The following is an 18,590-nucleotide window of genomic DNA, read 5'->3' on the forward strand; positions in this document are numbered from 1 at the left end:
CCCATGCACCAAAAGGTTGCTGGCTCCATTCCCAGTCAGGGCACATGCCTGGGTTGCAGGCTGGATCCCCAATAGTGAGTGTGCAGGGGGCAGACAATCAATGTTTCTCTCTCACATTAATATTTCTCTCTCTTTCTCTCAAAATCTTCCTCTCTGTCTCTATAAAAATCTTCCTCTCTCTCTAAAAATCATTAAAAACATATTTTCTAAAAGGTAAAACATTTCTCTTATCTGAAACTCATTTCCAGAAGGCCTTAGGGCTTTGATAATATACCCAACCCAAATCTGAAATTTGCTAGCCTCTACAGCAATAATGAACCTTGCTTTCTCTTTCTAGTGAAACTTCCTTCACCGCAACAGCTCCTGGCCAGACTTCTGGTGAGTGAGTTATGAAAAACCAATGTGGGATAAGTGGAAGCCAATATCTGCGACTCGGGTCCAAGCAAATGCTGATAAACATTACATAGATTCCAAACCAAAGGAAACACTAAAGGCATAATAAATGTTCTGCTGTACTAATGACACTCGTGAAACTTTATAATTGGCTAGATTATCTTCTCACTCCGAAATGCTTGTTAAACTTTTTGATTTTAAAATAATCATAGAGTGAATCTGATCCATAAGTGCCATTGGAACGACTTCCACATCTATTAGACTGCATTCTCTTGTTTGCCCCACATGTATCATTTACTCAATCATTCGTTCCACATGCCCTTATTTAATTAATATATCTACAGTGTTGGCACCTTTCATTGATTTCTGCTCTGGAATAGGTGAGAACAGACTGGTATGATTTATTAAAAGATTAGCTAATGTAGGAATCAAGGGAATCCAGGACAATTGTAAAAAAAATTAAAATAAAAAATACCCCTGAGTTGACCAGCATTTTCTCTTCTATCTCACAGGTAATATCTATGCTCGCCAGTCTAGGGAAATTAAGTGGGGTTGGTGCAATAGGACTTCTGAAGCTAATGCCTGAAATAATTCACCCCAAATTGGTAAACCTGTGGAAAGCACGCCTACCTGAGCTCCTGCAGCCTCTGGAAGGTATAGGGAGGGGGACCCGAGGAGGCAAAAACACAGAGAAATTAGGCACCACTTCTCTGTCTAAAGCCATTGTTGTTCACTTTAGGCAGTAAAAGCAATGAACTTGATATACAAGGTGGACACCTATTTTTTTTTTCTTGATTGCTCATGTTCTATTTCTCTACAAAACACTTATGCTAGAAAGAGACCAAGTGGGCAACATCCTTTGCAGGAACTTTTACTTCCACCCTGGTCTTCCTCTGGTCTTAGAGAAACTCTCTTTTGGCACTGTTCTAAAAAGTTATTATTCCTCCATGTTAAAATATTGAAATCTGCTCATTGCAGTAGTTACTGTTGAAATTGGCAAAAAGTTGCCAAAGCCGGTTTGGCTCAGTGGATAGAGCGTCGGTCTGCGGACTGAAAGGTTCCAGGTTTGATTCCGGTCAAGGGCATGTACATTGGTTGCAGGCACATCCCCGGTGGGGGGTATGCAGAAGGCAGCTGGTCGATGTTTCTAGCTCTCTATCCCTCTCCCTTCCTCTCTGTAAAAAATCAATAAAATATATATATATATATAAAAAGAAATCGGCAAAAAGCCTAGATTTCGTCATGGATTGAAGACCCTCTGCCCACCTGACTAGCACTTGAAAGTTAGCAGTATGTTAAATTTCATCTGAAATAATCCTCCTGTGTAAAGACAAAGCTTGATATGGAACTACAGCATCCATCGGGAACCTTGCAAGGGAGAAACTTAGTCTTCATTTCTGGGGCAGTTATTGAATCTTTTCTTTTTTAGGAAAGAATGCTAGCATCGCGCTATGGGAAGCCATGCTGCTTCAGGTAAGGGTGACAGCTAGGTTAATTGTTGATGATGGGGTGAAAAAATCAGCTGAAGTTACCCATCTTAACCAAAAAGAACTGGATTCCACAAGGCAGTAATCAGCATTTTCTTTTCTTAGGAAAAGGACTATAATCTTAGAAGTAATCACTTAAGAATTATGGTCTTTAAATCACCATAATCTGAGCAACAATCTTTAGTCTCCAATTTGATTAAGAGTTTAAGACAGTTTTGAATATTGTACTTAGTAATATTTTTCTCTGGGTCTTTCTTAAATCTTCTCCAATTTTCAGGGTGTTCATTCTCTCTCTCTCTCTCTCTCTCTCTCTCTCTCTCTCTCTCTCTCTCCTTGCAATTGCATTCTGATCAATGTTTCTCATCATGGATGTTTCTATCTCTCTCTCCTTCTCCCTTCCTCTCTCTGAAATCAATAAAAATATATTTTTTAAAAGAAACTGAGACTAGCATAATTTCCACTTCTAAATACAATTCCATTTTCTTCTCTATCTGCTTCTCACTGTCTTTTTCCTGATTTCTAACAACCAAAGAGCCACATTATGCCCCCTTTTCAGAAAAAATCCTCTTCTTTCACGCCCCAAATGATGCCAAATTCCTAGATTGCAAATTTCAGCCAAGAGTTGTGCATTGGCTTTCCAGGGAGGGTTTTGGTTTCAGGACCCTGCAGAAGGTCAAGGCCACAATGAGCAGGGAGCTTTGAATCTAGCAGGATATCAATTTATAAAGCACCTACACAGAATTACATACAGTTTCCTTTATTTTTTATTTTTGGAATATTCTTTCAATTACAGTTTACTTTCAGTATTCTTTTGTGTTGTTTCAGGTGTTCAGCACAGTGGTTAGACAATCATGTACTTTACAGAGTGTCCCTCCTGATATTTCAAGTACCCACCTGATACCATACATAGTTATTACAATTCTAGAGGCCCAGTGCATGAAATTTGTGCACGAGGGGGGAGGGGGGGCAGTCCCTCAGCCAGGCCTGCAATGACGCCAGCATCCCGCACCCCAGCCAGCCTCTGGCCAGAGGCCCACCTGCCTGCCCGCCCTCCCTCCCTCTGCGGGCTGGGGCATGCGGGATGCTGGGGCTCATGGCCAGGGCAACGCCACCAGTGTCCAGCGCCCCGGCCACTATGGGTGCCGCCATCTTTGTGACAGAGTGATGGCTAATTTGCATATTACCCTTTTATTAGATAGAATTATTGACCAAATTCCCTATGCTGGACTTTACATGCCATGGCTATTTGGTAACTGACATATGGCTTCTTTTAAAATGTCAGTTTTCAGTGACTTCTCCTCAGCACCTCCACCTCCCATCACCACCCCTTCCAGAATCAGAATCAGGGGGAGGGGGAGGGGAGTTTTTGAGAATTGATACCTTTTAAAGACTCCCACAGTGATTCTTACCCAATATGAGATGTGAGAGCCACTGTCTATTCTCCTGGTCCTTAATTCTAGCATCCACCTCCCTTATTCCTGTTTCTTTTATCCCCCCCATCCCATCAAAATTCCTACCTTATGTTCTCTTGCTACCATTTTACAGTAACTGTTCTTACCAGGAAGGAAGATTTTCTCTCTAGAGAGAAGCCTTGAGGCAGTTTCTTTCCCTCTTGCAGTCTTGAGTATGCTTCTAGCCTTCTTCCAAAACTGTTTGCATGTGCCTTCCTCCCTCAAACTCCCAAGGCTGTTTCATTTTTCCGTCAAAGGACCCACTCACTGAATGAGTTCATATTAAGAAAATGCATACAGAGTTTTTCATTGGCTTTGACATTGTGTCCTTCTCTAGGCTTAAAGTAGAGAATAATGGTTTGTAGAAAATGCAATGGATGCTGTCCTCCAAAAAGACAAAAACACCTTTGTATGCATTGTTCAATGAAGAAGAACATGTGTTCAGATGGCTGGTCGTGGCCTTGGCTCAGAACAATTGGTGAAGCTAGGAATGTTTAGTTACTAGAGTTGAAGTTAGCAAAAAGTGCCTGTATATGTAATTGGTTCTTAAAGACATTCATTTCTTTGCTCCAAAAATGTCCTCTTTTTTTAGTATATAATAAAGCAAACTAACATTGTGGAGTTTTTATAAATCTATTCACACCTTGAAAAACATTAACTTCAATTAAGTTTCAGAATAGATTACTTTCTTTTAAGTCTTTAAGCAATTTTTACTTACAAAAAAAAAAAAAAAAGAAAGGAAAAGGCACTTACCTGTAGTGAATACCACATTCTGTGTGATTTATTCCTAATGGAAATTCAGAACATAAAAGAATATGGCTTTTAAAATAAAACAAGATACAAAATCCCAAAGTAACTCATTTTTATATGGGAAATGGAATAATCCCATTTAATATATATTTATACTTTTAAAAAATAAGGTACTAAGTATCAAGAAAGCACACTAAACAGTCACATCTATATCTGACTTCCACTTCCTTCCACAGTTGCTCAAAGAGTCTTTATGGGAGATCAGTGACATAGCCTGGACCATTCAGCTGAGTCGGGATTTCAACCAGCAAATGGGCAGTTATAGTAACACCTCCATTGAGAAGGTTGGTGTCCAGTTAAGGGGCCTTAGCTCTACCTTATAATGTGAAATGGCTGCTCAAGTTCCAATTCATCTATACTGCAACCACAAAGAGGGAGGAGCCCGGCCTATGTGTTTCAGTGGTTGAGCGACCTAAGAACCAGGAGGTCATGGTATGATTCCCAGTCAGGGCACATGCCCGGGTGGCAGGCTTGATCCTCAGTAGGGGGCATGCAGGAGGCAGCCAACCAAGGATTCTCTCTCACCATTGATGTTTCCATCTTTCCCTCTCCCTTCCTCTCTGAAATCAATGTTAAAAAAAAAAAGAGGGATGTGGAATATAATGAACAACATAAACTAATGAACTAAAATAGATCCAGAGACATAGAAGCATTGAACAGACTATCCAACCTCAGAGGGAAGGCAAGCGGTGGGGTGGGGGGGAAACGGGTGAGGAGGGGGATGTGTATGAGAGATCAACCAAAGGACTTGTATACATGTATATAAGCCTAACCCATGGACACAGTCAGTACGGGGTTGGGGGGGGGGGGGGAAGGGGGGGAGTGAGGGCATGTGTTAAGGGGTAGGAACGAGCAGGGAGAGGTCAATGAGGGGGAAAGGATTCATATGTAATACTTTAAAAAATAAAGAATTTTAAAAAGTAAAATAAATAGAGAAGTACAGAGGGGGAAAATAAAATAAAATAAGGGAGGACTTGTTAGAGAAATGCTACCTTCTCTTCACCTTGCATTTGACCACATGTTACAGGGCCACAGCTGTCTGAGAGGAACACTGAGGAGCATAGTGTCTTCAAGATAGACATGCTCCTGACTGAAATCCAGAGGTTCTGTTCTAGAGAAGGGAGATGAATGACTACTGGAAGTTCGATAGCCGTCTTGCCCTAGCACTTAGCACACAGCTTGGTTCTTAGTTTCCACTGGGCCAGATGTGTGAGGCTGGCTGTCAGAAAAGAATCTACTACAGTTTAAAAAACTTGGAGCTAAAAGAATGCTCAAAGGCCTATTCTTTTCATTCCTCTGTCTCCAACTGGCCTCTACTTAACCCTCCTCGTTGTATGAAGCCACTTTCTGCTACTTGCTACTTATGCAGCTTTAGGTAAATTACTAAACCTGCCTGGAGTCCCAGTACACTGACTGATGAAACAGAGTTGATACCCACCTCTGAGGGTTGTGGGGTTATGAGGGCTCCATGGGATCAAGTATATTAAGTCATCCGAGTCTTGCTTAACATTCTGTGGCTTGTCCTTTGTTTTACAGAAATTCCTTTGGAAAGCCTTGGGAACCACCTTAGCATCCTGCCAAGATACAAACTTCGTAAGCTCACAGATTAAGGAATTTCTGACTGCTCCCAACCAACTTGGGGATCAGCGACAGGTGGAGCCTTTTCTCTCTGTTTCCTCTTATGACAATGATAAGTAATTCCAGCTGACAGTCTTACTTATGATAATGTCTTACTTATCCAGAATTGTCCAGGAATACAGTCAAAGTAGCCCAACAGAATTTTTCAGAAAAAAAGTGGCACAACCGTGTTTAAATATCAGTGTTTCATTATTTAACCAACTTTGTAAGAATATTGAAAAATGAATTTTAATCCTTCTTACTTAACAAGAGTATCTTCGATATATTTTGACATTGGCTTTATAACTTGAGTATGATCATAAACATCAAAACCATTGAGTTTACAAGCTGAAAGTAATGTTATATACCAATGGTTTTCAACTTAGAGAAAATAGAAGTATAACCTGGAGAGCTTCTGCAAAGCACTTTGACCTATTGCCTACAGAGGATGTGTATTAAAAAAAAAAACACAAAAAAACTCCCCAGGTTAATAAGACCACCTAAATATAAAATAATTATTGGGTTGTGTTATATAGTCTCCTCGCAGAAATTCCATGGTGTTTAGGTTTCTTTCTCCCATATTAAATGTCCAGATACCACCAGGTCAGGGCACATACCAAGGGTGTGGGTTAAGTCCCCAGTTGGGATGAGTATGAGAGGCAACTGATTGATGTTTCTCTCTCTTCTCTCTCTCTCTCTCTCTCTCTCTCTCTCTCTCTCTCTCTCCCTCTCTAAAGTCAATGAACATATCCTTGGGTGAGGATTTTAAAAATAATAAACAAATTACAAACTCCCCCCAACCTGCAGCCCTTTTTCTGTTTCTCTTTTCTCTGTAGCATTTATTGCCATCAAAATACTATATATTTACATTAACCGAACTTGTGTTTATCTAATAACACTTCACCTGGTTGTAAAATCCACAAGGACAAGGAGTTTGGTGTGTATCCTTTTACTTTTACATGCCCAGGACCTAGAAAAGTGCCTGACACATAATCGATGCTCAATAAATATTTATTGAGTAAGTGAATGGTTAAACTCCAAATATCATATCTTTTCTGATTTTAGGGAATAACATCTATTTTAGGATACTGTGCCGAGAACCACTTGGATATTGTCTTAAAAGTTCTGAAAACATTCCAAGATCGGGAGAAGCGTTTCATGAATCGATGTAAGGTAAAAGGAACACACACAGCCTTCTCCAAAGCCTTTGGTCATATGATACTTACTCCTATCCCCAAGTCTTTAGCCCGGGTCAGGACTGCGGGACAGCAGGCCCTATAGAATGACCAGCTAGATAACAACACTACTCTATTTTCTGTCACGAATGCTGACCCACAAGGCCCCAAGGAGCTTTGTGTGTGCCTAGGTTTGTCCCTGCCAGCTGTTCAGGCCTCATAGACAGTTTCCATTGTGAATGCCCTGCTTCCCCTGACAGAGATAAATTTAATAAGTAAAAATTAACACAAACTTCTCACAGGTAGCTCTATTAAAGCCTGATATAGCCACAACACAATCCAGGGTGTTTAAATTTGGACAAACAAGAGTACCCATTTTAGATAGATTTGAATCATCCCAGGCTCGTTTCTTAGGCCCTATAGTCATCCGTAGGATCAGGAAAAGACATGAGAGAAAGGAAACTCCTTCAGTGAGATTTTTCATATTTCTCCTTGTCTTCAGGGTCTTTTTTGTGGGAAAAAGAGCCTGAGCAAGACTGATGTCATGGTGGTCTATGGGGCCGTGGCCCTCCATGCTCCCAAGGGTCAGCTCCTCACCAGGCTTGATCAAGACATCGTGTCCCAAGTCCTGTTTCTCTATGGCCAGTGCTGTCAGGTAACGACCCTGACAGGCTGCCTCGATTTCCAGGCTGGGGTTCCCTGGGAATCTTCATGCTCAAAGGAACAGGCCAAACCAAGGTAGGATCTGGTATGTTTGGAAGATGAGAACATGTGGGAACAGAAAAGTTTATCATGAAACAGGGCCAGGTAAATTACCTCTTTCCTATGATCTTGGGACATTCATGTCATACCACTCCCATGATGCCTCCCAGATCAATTATACCCATAGTGGTCTCACCTATTTTTGAACTTCAAACAATTCCTCCCATTCTACTTCAGGGCATCTGGCTTACTAGTTCCGTCTAATAGCCTCTGAAGTGTTACTAATAATCGTTGTTTAAACTTTTATATGGGAATATTTGTAGACCACATAAAATGGTGCTTCACAAATAAGTGCCATTTGTGTATGTTTAAGTGAATAAAATATGTCACTCATCAACTACCCAATCCACCTCATGTTGTACTGTTTTCCCCTCCACATTCATCCCAGCCACCCAGCCATCCCTGGCGCTCCTCAAACATGCCAAGAGTGTTCTACTTCTAATGCAGAGCCACCGAACTGAGTTAGAATTCGTCCCATTATGTCTGCCCCCGTAGCACTTTTTGTATCTTTCATAAAGTGCGTTCTGCATATTGTCAATTCAGTCCTTTTGCTGACTAGTCCCAAGCTGCCACCTAACAGTCACCTAGGGATCAAGTTTAAAGCGGCTTCCCAGACCCATTTTCCAGGCAGGTTGGTTCAGTCAGTCTGGGTAGAGTTTGGCATCTGTATTTTTTAAAGTTGTATGAATGATTCTTATCCACAGCCAGATTTAGGGAGCTTTCATTGACTCTGTATCCATCTGCTTCTCCCATTAGATTGTTAGTACCTTGATGTTAGGGATTGTACCTTATGCTCCTTTATCTCCTCTCCTGTGCCCTCGACAAACCATCTGGCTGAGAAATCTGTGCCCTTGACATTTATGCATGCGTGAATGTGATAAGCATGGAACCATGGGGAGCTCATGATACATAGATTTAGTAAGCAGATGCCAGCGGAAGGGCATACAGGGTCGAGATTCTCACACCTCAGTTGCATGAGAACAGAGAACCTGTTGTAAATAAAGATCCCTAGTGGACCAGGGTCTTCTGGGATGGATCACTGAACCTGTATGTGTAACATGATCCTCAAAAGATGGTTCTGATGGACCCAAAATTTGATACACAATGACAAGAACAGAAAACAACTAAAAAAACCCCAAAACATTTTATGTTACATTCGTTTTTAGTCCAGCAGTGAGGAAAATTTTGATAAAACTGAAAGAGAAAAAGAGTTAAAGATGTTTTAGATAATGATGACTAGACATTTTCAAGGTACAATCAATTTTGCTATAACACACCATACGCACTGAATAGTACAAGAAAAACCTCAGGGATGATGAGGAAAATGGGCTGAGGGGCACAACATTCAAAAAACTCCATCAATGACATATTTTTAAAAAAACAGGAACTATTTTTTAATATATTTTTAAATAAAATTTTTCCTTGAAAAACACCTAAAGTCAAGTGTGACAGTTACTAGTATAAAATATTATGACATGGTGGCAAAGAAAGGTTATCTGAAATCTGATGGACAGTTGCAATGCCAGATTTGGATGGGGAGTGCTCATAACACAATAAACCGAGGAAGCAAACACAAAGCCCAACACCGCTACAACTACTCCCTCACATACCAATCGCATTGGAACCAATGTGCATTTTCAACGCAAGCATTAGAGCAGGACTGACTGTATCCGGCTCCAAGGTGAGCTGCCCCATTGCCTATACCTGTCCTTTCAGGAGTTTTCACTGCTCTTTCTGCCAAGTGCCTGCCCCCTTTTTCCTACCCAAGTCTAGGAGAGCCTCCTCCAGTTGAGAAGCCTGAAACCTCTGTAGCATAGTCCCAGCTCACCCACCGAGGGACAGCTCCCGCCAGTGTACCAGGCCTCGCTTTGGAAAACGGGGGAGGAAGGGGGCGCTTTGGCAAGACCGGGGGTCCGGCTTCACTGTGTCCTTCAGGTTGAGGGGTGGGGCTTCTTGTTGGGGCGCCGGAACTCTCTCACTGCTGCTCCAGTATCTGCTTTTGCCTTTGAATTTTCAGGTTCTGGGCATGTCTGTGATGAACAAGGTATGTGATATATTTGAACTTACATATTTGAACGCAAATCATGCTCCCTGGAAGTGCAGTAAGCATAGGTGTCCTCTGGATTTGTTTCCAGAGGAAAGGATCCCGATATCTAACTAATTAACCCAGTTCTGAAGCCAGGATCCCAGAGCCTAATCTAGGACAGAGCAAGTTGCTGTATTTGGTTACAAAAGGTTTGGAAGTTAGGCTGCAAACTACAGCCGGGTCATTAGAACTGTGGGTTGTGACCCACCAGTAGATCATGAAATTCATTTAATAAATCACAACCAGCAACATTTTTGTACTTAAATAGATGAGAAACACATTGCATATAGTAATAACCATCCTAAAACTTTTATTTCAGATTGATGATGATAGATAGATAGATAGATAGATAGATAGATAGATAGATTTGTGTATGTAAATATTGGGTGGAATTGTAAACTGTTTCCTACTGTGATTTATGGTCAAAGAAGTTTGAAAGCCACTACTCTAGAGGAACTTCAATCTATGGGTCAGGTGGAGGTCGGGGCGGGGGGGGGGGGGGGAAGGGGGTTGGAGTGGAAATTGACCTGTTTTTCAATTTCCCTGCCTGTCCTAAGGTAGACATGGCAAAAGGAGCCGAGAATCTCGCTCCTTCTGGGCACACATTTCAACCCCAGGTCACACGTTTATAGAACCAGGAGAGCTGCCTGACAAGAACAGAAAACAACCCAAAAAAACAAAACAAAAACATTTTATGTTACATTCATTTTCTCTACCTGAGGTATCTGTTGGCTCCTGCTTATACCTTGAATTGTTTTGCTTTAGGACATGGATCTGCAAATGAGTTTCACAAGAAGTATCACTGAGATTGGCATTGCTGTCCAAGATGCTGAGGTCCAGGGGTTCAAGTTTTCCTACAAGGAGTTGCTGCTCGGTTACATGCTGGTGAGCGAGCAGAGAGGACTTAGGCAAGGCCCTGAGAAGTCCGTTGTGGGGCTGCCTTTCTAAAAGTGGGTAAAACTGGCCAGTCCCGAGGAGCGGATCTCAGCTGTATTTCTGCCCGAGGGCACCCACGGGTCCAGTGAGGTTGCAGCTTTGTCCTTGCTGAAGGGAAACCCCCTTGATTCTTTCTGAGAACTCTCACCTCCTTGTCTGTGGCAGGATTTCATCAGGGACGAGCCCCTGGATTCCTTAGCTACCCCTGTTCGGTGGAAAGCCTTAATCGCCATCAGATACCTCAGGTAGAGAAATTTTTGCTGTTCTCATTGAAAAAAATAGTTCCTCCCCCATGTCCTCCTTCTGACTAATAGATCAGTGCAGACTCCAGGGCACCCTCCCCAAAAGGAACACAGTTCCTCAGTGAGTTATTTCAAACAGGGGCCTTTTCTCTTTCCAGAGTTGCAAAACTGACAGATTGGTCACTTGATGCCTGACAGAAAGAAGGGTTGCTTAGAGGAGTCGGATGTATTGATATATGAAGACTGAAATTTTGTGCAAAATGACATTTTTCTTAATCTTCCCATTAAAAAATTGTAAAAGCCCTAATCAGTTCTAGTTGGTTAGTAACAATAAGCCTGAAGAAGAAAATAATGTTAAGCAAGTTTTTAAAATAACATTCCCCCCCCCCCCACGCACACACACACCTGCAGTATAGGAAATTCAAGCTCACTGTTAAAACTTGGAAACTATAGAAAGTTTTTAAAAACAATAAAATTACCCCTATTTTTATTTTATTTTATTTATTTATTTATTTATTTATTTATTTATTTATTGCCTAATGGCCCTGGCTAAGACTTCTAGCACTATGTTAAATAGAAGCAGCATCCTCCTCTTTTCCTGATCTTAGAGGGGAAGTTTTCAGTCTTTCACCCTTGAGTATGATGTTACCTGCAGGCTTTTATATGTGGCTTTTATTATGTTGAGGTAACAAAAATCATTTTTAATGTCTTCCTATTATTTAGCTGTGCCTTATATTACTTAACCAACCTCCTCTTGCTATTTTTTATTGTGGCCTGTTTTTAAGAACTATAAATAATATTTTGGTGAACACCTTTATGCAAAAAGTGTACTCTGAACTTCTAATTATAAAAGTTGACAGTTTGATTTAATACATATTATTAAGTATCATCCTTGTATCAGGCACTGAGCTGGGTTCAAAAGGGACAGTGATAAACAACATGTGGCCTTGCCCTGGGAGAGTGTTAGCCTCCGGGGCAAAGCAGGTGCCAAGCACACCTACGGAATGTCTCCAACGTGTGGGGAGAGACAAGATAAGGGACCCGGGATCAGTCTGTTTACAAAGAGGAGGAAAATTCGAAGACAACTCAAATACATAAACCTTGAACATGAGTAAAAACTAACTAGGTTCTAGGATAGTGTTGTGAAGTGGAAATATAATGCAAGTCCCATGTATCATTTAAATTTTTCTAGTAGCCACTTTTAAGAGTACAAAGAAACAAGTCCAATTAATTTTAATCATGTTCTTATTTAATCCAACATATTCAGTAAGTATATGACCATTTTAACATGTATTCACGTGGCTCTCACTCCAGTAAACTGAAACCTCAGCTCTCACTGAATGACAATCTGAACATTCTGGAAGAGAACATTCGGAGGCTGCTGCCCCTTCCGCCTCTGGAGAGTCTCAGAAATGAGGGCGAGACAGACAAGGACAAGGAGCACATCAGTGTACGTGGGGGTGAGGCCCGGGTGGAAGGAAGAGCCCAGTGGGGCCTTGCCCTCTCGCCTCGGCCTCACCCTCCCACTCAACCTGGGATTTCAGTTTCTCTACGAACGGTCCATGGATGCTCTGGGAAAGCTGCTGCGGACCATGATGTGGGACAACGTGAGAGCCGAAGACTGCCAGGAAATGTTTAATGTGAGTGGGGCCACTGCTCAGGCTGATCCCTGGGTCCCCTAATCTGTGCGCCAGTGCACCTCTCAAACTGGGCCTCCTCCTCCTTGCAGGGAGATGTCCAGCCCGACCCACTCAGCCCCCGTGGAGGGCCCATTCTGTGGTTCTGTTACTCTGTCCATTCAGCAACAGTGTGCGGGGTGGTCAGCGCCTGGCCTGTTGCAGCAGAGGCTGGTGGGCGGGGGAGAGCAAGAAAGAGAGAGGATGCGAATGCATGGATATGAAGGACACTATGGAAAGGATGCTTATCCTTTGACCAACAGCTTCTCCGAATGTGGCTTGTTTCACAAAAAGAATGGGAAAGAGAAAGAGCCTTCCAGATCACTGCCAAAGTGCTGACCAACGACGTGGAGGTGAGTCATTGTCTGTGTGCTGCTTGCTTACTTTCCACCACCCTGAGAGGGAAAGTCCAACATCCCCTTTCATTCTAAGGACCAGCAGGGAGAGATCAAGGGGCTTACCCTCCAGAGTTGGGAATGTCCGGAGGTATTCTCCAGCCACCCCATCCCCTTGGGGGCCCCTTTGTCCTGCAGGCACCGGAGAACTTTAAAATCAGCTCGCTGCTCGGCCTTCTGGCCCCGCATTCCTGTGACACCCTGCCCTCCATCCGCCAGGCCGCAGCCAGCTCAACCATTGCTCTGTTCTGTATACAAGGTGAGCGAAAGACAAATGGAGAGAAAAAGGCTTGTTTTCTTCCCAGTTTTCCTCCTTGTACATCTATGTTTCTCTCTTCCCTCTTCTCTCTTTCTCCCTCTCTCTCTCCTTCCCTCCCTCCTTCCCTCACTTCAGCCATTTCCGAGTTCTAATACCTTAACTGTGTCACGGAAATTGCCTCTTGGGTCTTTCTTCCTCTGTGGTTCTATCATTCTTTTTTAGAAATAAAGATAATGACGCCAAAGCATCTTAAGGAGCCATGAAAGTGGGTGGAATGTTTGAGAGAATCCATCACCTGGTCTCCCAGGAGGAAGTTATGCTTTCATTCTGTTTCTCTAGGAGAGAACTCTGGGGAAGGTTTCCCAGTTGGCATCTCAGGCCCTGCGTCCGCTCTCTGAGTGCATGTGAATAACTGGCAGTGTCAGTCAGCGTAAGGAATTTAAAACCCCAGTGTCGGGCGGAGCCCAGCAATCAGGGCTCCTGTCCAAGCTACATCAGTGGGTGTTTTGTGGAGCACAGCCCCGCAGTGGGTGTGCTCAGCTGTGTATAAGCCAGGGAGGCCAGGCCTATGGTCTCAGTTCAGTGCCATCCACGTTTGCTTCACTCTTCACTCTCACAGGTACTCAGGAACTATTCCCCCAATGCCTTCCCAGGTGTCAAGCACTGTTCTAATGCTGGAGATGCAGAGATATTACAAGTCAAAAGCTGGGATTAGGTGGGAGGGGATGGGTGAGGGCATAGTCAGTCAAAAAGAATACAACCCCTCAGCAGAAACAGAATAGGTATGAAAGTCCCTTGGACCGTGGGAGGATAATTCATTGAGTATACATGCTCTTATCAAGCCAGGAAAAAATAATAAACTAAGGAAGTGAGGAACCATTTCAGTAAGCGAGGAAATGTGCAAGGGAAGAGAGGAATTTGAATTCTGTAATTGTTCTACATATTCTTCCTCCAGCTCCCTTTATTTCCCTGAAACTTGCCAAGTTCAGGTCTTCAGACACTCTTTGTTAAGAAGAAATCCTATAATCTGTTACTCACTTTAACTCTCTTTCTTGATTGATCAAATGAGGATGGCAGAGACAAAGAACATGAGTATTAATTAAACACCTACTAGACACAAGTAACGAGTGTGATACTAAATTAAATACCCACTTGATACTCATGGATGCTGCTCAGTCAGTTTTGAGATGAGGGATCCAGGGTTAAAAATGTACCAGTAGCTTGGACCGCTGATCTGGAGCTGGGCTTTGAGCGCAGGTCTGCGTGACTCCAAAGTCTGTGTGAGTTTTGCTGGGATGGGTGGCCTTCCACAGAATCATTCAGGTTGTGTGTTTCCACAACTACCATTCATTCAAAACAGCAAACAAGCTACTTCTATAAAGTGAGATCAACAAGCGCCTACTCAGTGCTGACGTTCCCATTGCACTAGTTAGCTTCCCATTCCCCCCACAGCAGCTCACCACAGAATGGAAGTCCGACAGAGTCAGCATCATTGTAGGGTAGTAACAGCCTGCGCTTCAGTGTCAGCGTGTCAGACAGACCGGGGCACAAGTTCTGACTTTCCTATTTTTACTCACCATCATGTGGCCAAATGGCTTCATATCTCTGCCTCAGCTTTCTCATCTGTAAGATGGGGACAATAGCAAGAGAGTCTACCTCAGATGACCTTTCTGAGTAACAAATGAGATCATTGTATGAGAGTATTTAACATGGTGCCTGGCAGGTAGAAACTACTCAATATGTATCTGTTCTTATGCTCACTGTCTCATCAGTCAGTGTGTTTGTTGAAAGTGTCCAGCAGCTGAATTCATGTCTCATCACAAGCTAGCCAGCCTCCTCCACATCTTTCAAGTCTGACCTCCTACCTGTGTCTCCTGTGGTTGATTTTAGGTGCTCACCTGGAAGTGGAAAGACTGCAGGGATTGCAGGAAAGCCTGCAGTCTGATGATGTGCAGGTCCAGCTCAAGATTTCTTCTAAAATAGCAAAGGTAATAGACATGGAGGACTGGCAAGGGCTGTAAAGACGATTCGATATTGACTTTCAAATGAATAAGCTGTGTACACCTCACTACCAAAGAGGGCAGCAGCATAGCCATTCAAGTAGAATGAAAGGCCTTTGTCCTGTCGTTTATGAACTCTGGGTTGACATGTGCACAGTTGAGGCCTGCTACTGCTCATTTCATGCTCAGGGGAACCTTGTCAATCAAGTGGCCTGCTCCAGGCTGAGGGAGGCAGTGGATGGAGTAGAAGGAACAAGGGCTATGGAGTTGATCAGGTACACACTGCACTGCTCAAAGCTCAGAATCGTCAACTTCAAATTAGTGACCTAACCTACCTCTCAGAGATGTTGTGAGGACTGGTTGATCAATTCATTCATTTATTCAGTCATTCATTTATTCATCTAATATGCCCTGTACACCTACCATATGCCAGACTTTGTCCTAAGCTCTAAGAATAGTAAAAGACAAAATGCCTGCCTTCATTGAGCTTGCATCCCAGTAGATGGAGCCCGGCAAATAAATATCCGGTCAGGTAGTGATCATTGAGAAAAATAAAGTCCAGTAAAGAAAGGGTAATCCCTTAGAGAAGGTCACTCTGAAAGAGGGAAGCATACAGACATTGGGAAAAGAACATTCCAGGCAGAGGGAAAATAGTAAGTGCAAACACCCTGGCATGGAGAAAGACGTAGATAATGAGATCCGAGAGATAGTCCAGGGTTGATTCAGGAACCTTGCAGGCCCTGTTAAGGACCTTGGCTTTTACTGCAATTGAAATGTCAAGCCAACAGAGGCTGTTGAGCAGAAGAGTCGGGCCCACTACCTACCATTGTGCCAGTTGTGAAAAACGCAGAGTCAGCAGCATTGCAACCCCCCCCCCCCCCGTGTGAGGCAGCATCACTCCTAAAGTAGACATTGTAGAGTTGTATGTATTATGGCAATTAGCCCCAGATGTCAGTGAAGGGCCCAACAAAGTCCATCAGAATAGAGGACAGAACACCACATGCAGTTAGTTACTCCTTGTTCTGGGATATTGGAGACCAATGGGCGTGGCAAACAGTGAGAATAGGACTGGGGCCTTAGACACCAGAGAAAGTTTGCTTAGAGGCAAAAGGTCATGACTATGTCCTATTTTAGTATTTTCCCTGGTGTCTAAGGCCCCAGTCCTATTCTCACTGTTTGCCACGCCCATTGGTCTCCAATATCCCAGAACAAGGAGTAACTGCATGTGGTGAGTTTGAGACGTGAAGCGAGGTGGTGGCTAGCGTGAGTTTCTCCGGCGTATTCTCAGGTTGTGAGTAAGTTCATCCCGAGTGGAGAGATTCTCACGTTCCTGGAGGAGACCCTGGACGGTCTGGAGAGCCTCAGCGCCCCCTGCTCGACAGCCTGCGGCCTGTGGATGGTCGCCACCCTGAAGGAGCAGGGAGCTGCCTTGGAAGATCAGGTACACGGACTGCCGGCTGACAGCCGAGCAGAATCCTAACCCTTCTGAGGAAGATGCCTTTTCCCACCGTCTCCACTCTGCCTTTTGAAATGGCTGTATATCCTTTGAGACCCAGACCAGATGTCCCTGCAAAGCGACGCCAGTGACTTCTGGATGCCCCCGTCAGTCCTGTGTACCTCTTGCATACCATCGGCCGTACACTGTCTCGCACACAAGCCTTTGAGTACATGCCCAACAGCCTTTATCAGACCACCCGTTTCTTTTGAGAGAGTTCTACATCTTATTCACCTTGGGTAAATCTCTCACAGCGCTTAACTTAGCGCAGCACCTGGCCAAAGGCAGCCTTTAGCTAAACTGGTTTAAGAAAAAAAGACCCAGTGCATCAGCAATGCTCCTGAATGAGAGAAAGGCCATGTGTAGAATCGATGATCACTTTTAACATCTTTTATGCTTCGCCAGCCACCAATATGCTGACCACACACGCCCTGAGCCTTTCACGTCCTCGAGGGAAAATGACGACGTAATGCCGGCTTTGGCTTTTTCTTTTTAGCTGTTGGAGATCTTGGGCATAATTTACTATCACATGCCACTCCTCAGGCAGAAGGAGGACAGTTTCCAGTTCATTCTGGAAGCCATCTCCCAGATAGCCGGCTTTCACACGGAGGCAGTTGTCGCCAACCTTTTACAGAAGCCTCTGCCCTTTGACAGGTACATTCTGGCTGGACTGGTCCCTCCTCCCAGCAAAGGCCACCCTGCAGGGCATCGGGGAAGGGCTCACTGTTCGAAAGGTAGCGAACAAAGGTTGAAAACAGCAAAGGTTGAAAATATCTCGTTAATTTAAAAATTAATGTTTTCCCTACTGTGTGTGTGTGTGTGTGTATATATATACATATATATATATATATATATATATATATATATATATATATATATGTATATATATACATCTGTGTGTGTGTGTGTGTATATACACTCATTGAACAATGATGAGGTTTTTTTTCTTAAATACACCATAGGAATAAGTGAATATTAGAAGGTGAATATTTCTCCTCTTTTTGGTTGCCCAGAATTCACCTGTTTGAGAGGCTTCTGTCTTGGTGGACATTAACAAACCTCAGTAACCCAAGGCCAGAATGCGGGATTGTTAAATAACAGCCTTATTGCCCCAGGCATGCTGACATGTCCCTCTGCCTCGAAATGCTGGCTAGACATAACGTGGTTTTAGAGTGAGTTCGTTGGACACACTCCTACTCCACGGAGCCGTGCCTTCTCCGCTTGCTGCCCTGCCGCCCTAGGGACACGAAGACGCTGTGGAAGGCCCTGGCTGAGCACCCCGCCTCCAGCAGCAAGCTCCTGCGAGCCTTGACGGTCAAACTGGACAGCGGGTTAGAGGACGACCTGGCGGGCATGGACGCCATCTCAGTGAGTGGGACCGCCCGCCCGCCACGTGCCTGACCCACCTGGAACTCGATGATGTAGCGTTTGTCACACTTCTCCTCCCCTGCCCTGCTTTTAAATCAACTCCGGTTTATAACAGACCAGTGCGGCAGTAATTTTGTCTGTGGCCACCATTTTCAGAAGCAAGCTTCTCAGCAGCCCACAGAGAAGCTGTGTCTCCGGATTTCCGAATTTGTCTCCAGGAGACCTGAAGAGCCCCTCTTTTTTGAAAGACCCCGCTGCTGGAGCACCTGTCGTTTCACCTGCCACGCGGAGCCGCCCAGCATGGCAGCCCAGAGGGAGAAACAGTCTGAGCTGAGAAATTTTCAGACCAAGCCTTCCTTTTCTTTAAAAAAAAATATATATATATACATTTTTTATTGATTTCAGAGAGGAAGGGAGAGGGAAAGAGAGAGAGAAACA

The 18,590-nt window shown here is 43.7% G+C and overlaps 1 protein-coding gene across 1 annotated transcript in view; it reads left to right on the forward strand.

The window, feature by feature from the left end:
- MROH2B (maestro heat like repeat family member 2B) overlaps positions 1 to 18,590 on the forward strand; it is a gene marked incomplete at both ends in the record, with an annotated part of 48,849 nt that overhangs the window by 20,456 nt on the left and 9,803 nt on the right. Inside the window, 18 exons of the mRNA XM_079798169.1 lie at positions 338 to 378; positions 906 to 1,047; positions 1,823 to 1,866; positions 4,318 to 4,425; positions 5,678 to 5,794; positions 6,824 to 6,931; positions 7,436 to 7,588; positions 9,713 to 9,739; positions 10,547 to 10,666; positions 10,883 to 10,962; positions 12,274 to 12,409; positions 12,504 to 12,599; positions 12,899 to 12,988; positions 13,169 to 13,289; positions 15,180 to 15,277; positions 16,578 to 16,730; positions 17,281 to 17,438; positions 18,026 to 18,152. Of these exons, the coding sequence (XP_079654295.1) occupies positions 338 to 378; positions 906 to 1,047; positions 1,823 to 1,866; positions 4,318 to 4,425; positions 5,678 to 5,794; positions 6,824 to 6,931; positions 7,436 to 7,588; positions 9,713 to 9,739; positions 10,547 to 10,666; positions 10,883 to 10,962; positions 12,274 to 12,409; positions 12,504 to 12,599; positions 12,899 to 12,988; positions 13,169 to 13,289; positions 15,180 to 15,277; positions 16,578 to 16,730; positions 17,281 to 17,438; positions 18,026 to 18,152 (1,919 nt within the window). The remainder of the gene's footprint in view (positions 1 to 337; positions 379 to 905; positions 1,048 to 1,822; positions 1,867 to 4,317; positions 4,426 to 5,677; positions 5,795 to 6,823; positions 6,932 to 7,435; positions 7,589 to 9,712; positions 9,740 to 10,546; positions 10,667 to 10,882; positions 10,963 to 12,273; positions 12,410 to 12,503; positions 12,600 to 12,898; positions 12,989 to 13,168; positions 13,290 to 15,179; positions 15,278 to 16,577; positions 16,731 to 17,280; positions 17,439 to 18,025; positions 18,153 to 18,590) is intronic.

The sequence above is a fragment of the Cnephaeus nilssonii genome (assembly GCF_951640355.1).
Source record: "Cnephaeus nilssonii genome assembly, chromosome: 2".
Taxonomy (NCBI): Eukaryota; Metazoa; Chordata; class Mammalia; order Chiroptera; family Vespertilionidae; genus Cnephaeus; species Cnephaeus nilssonii.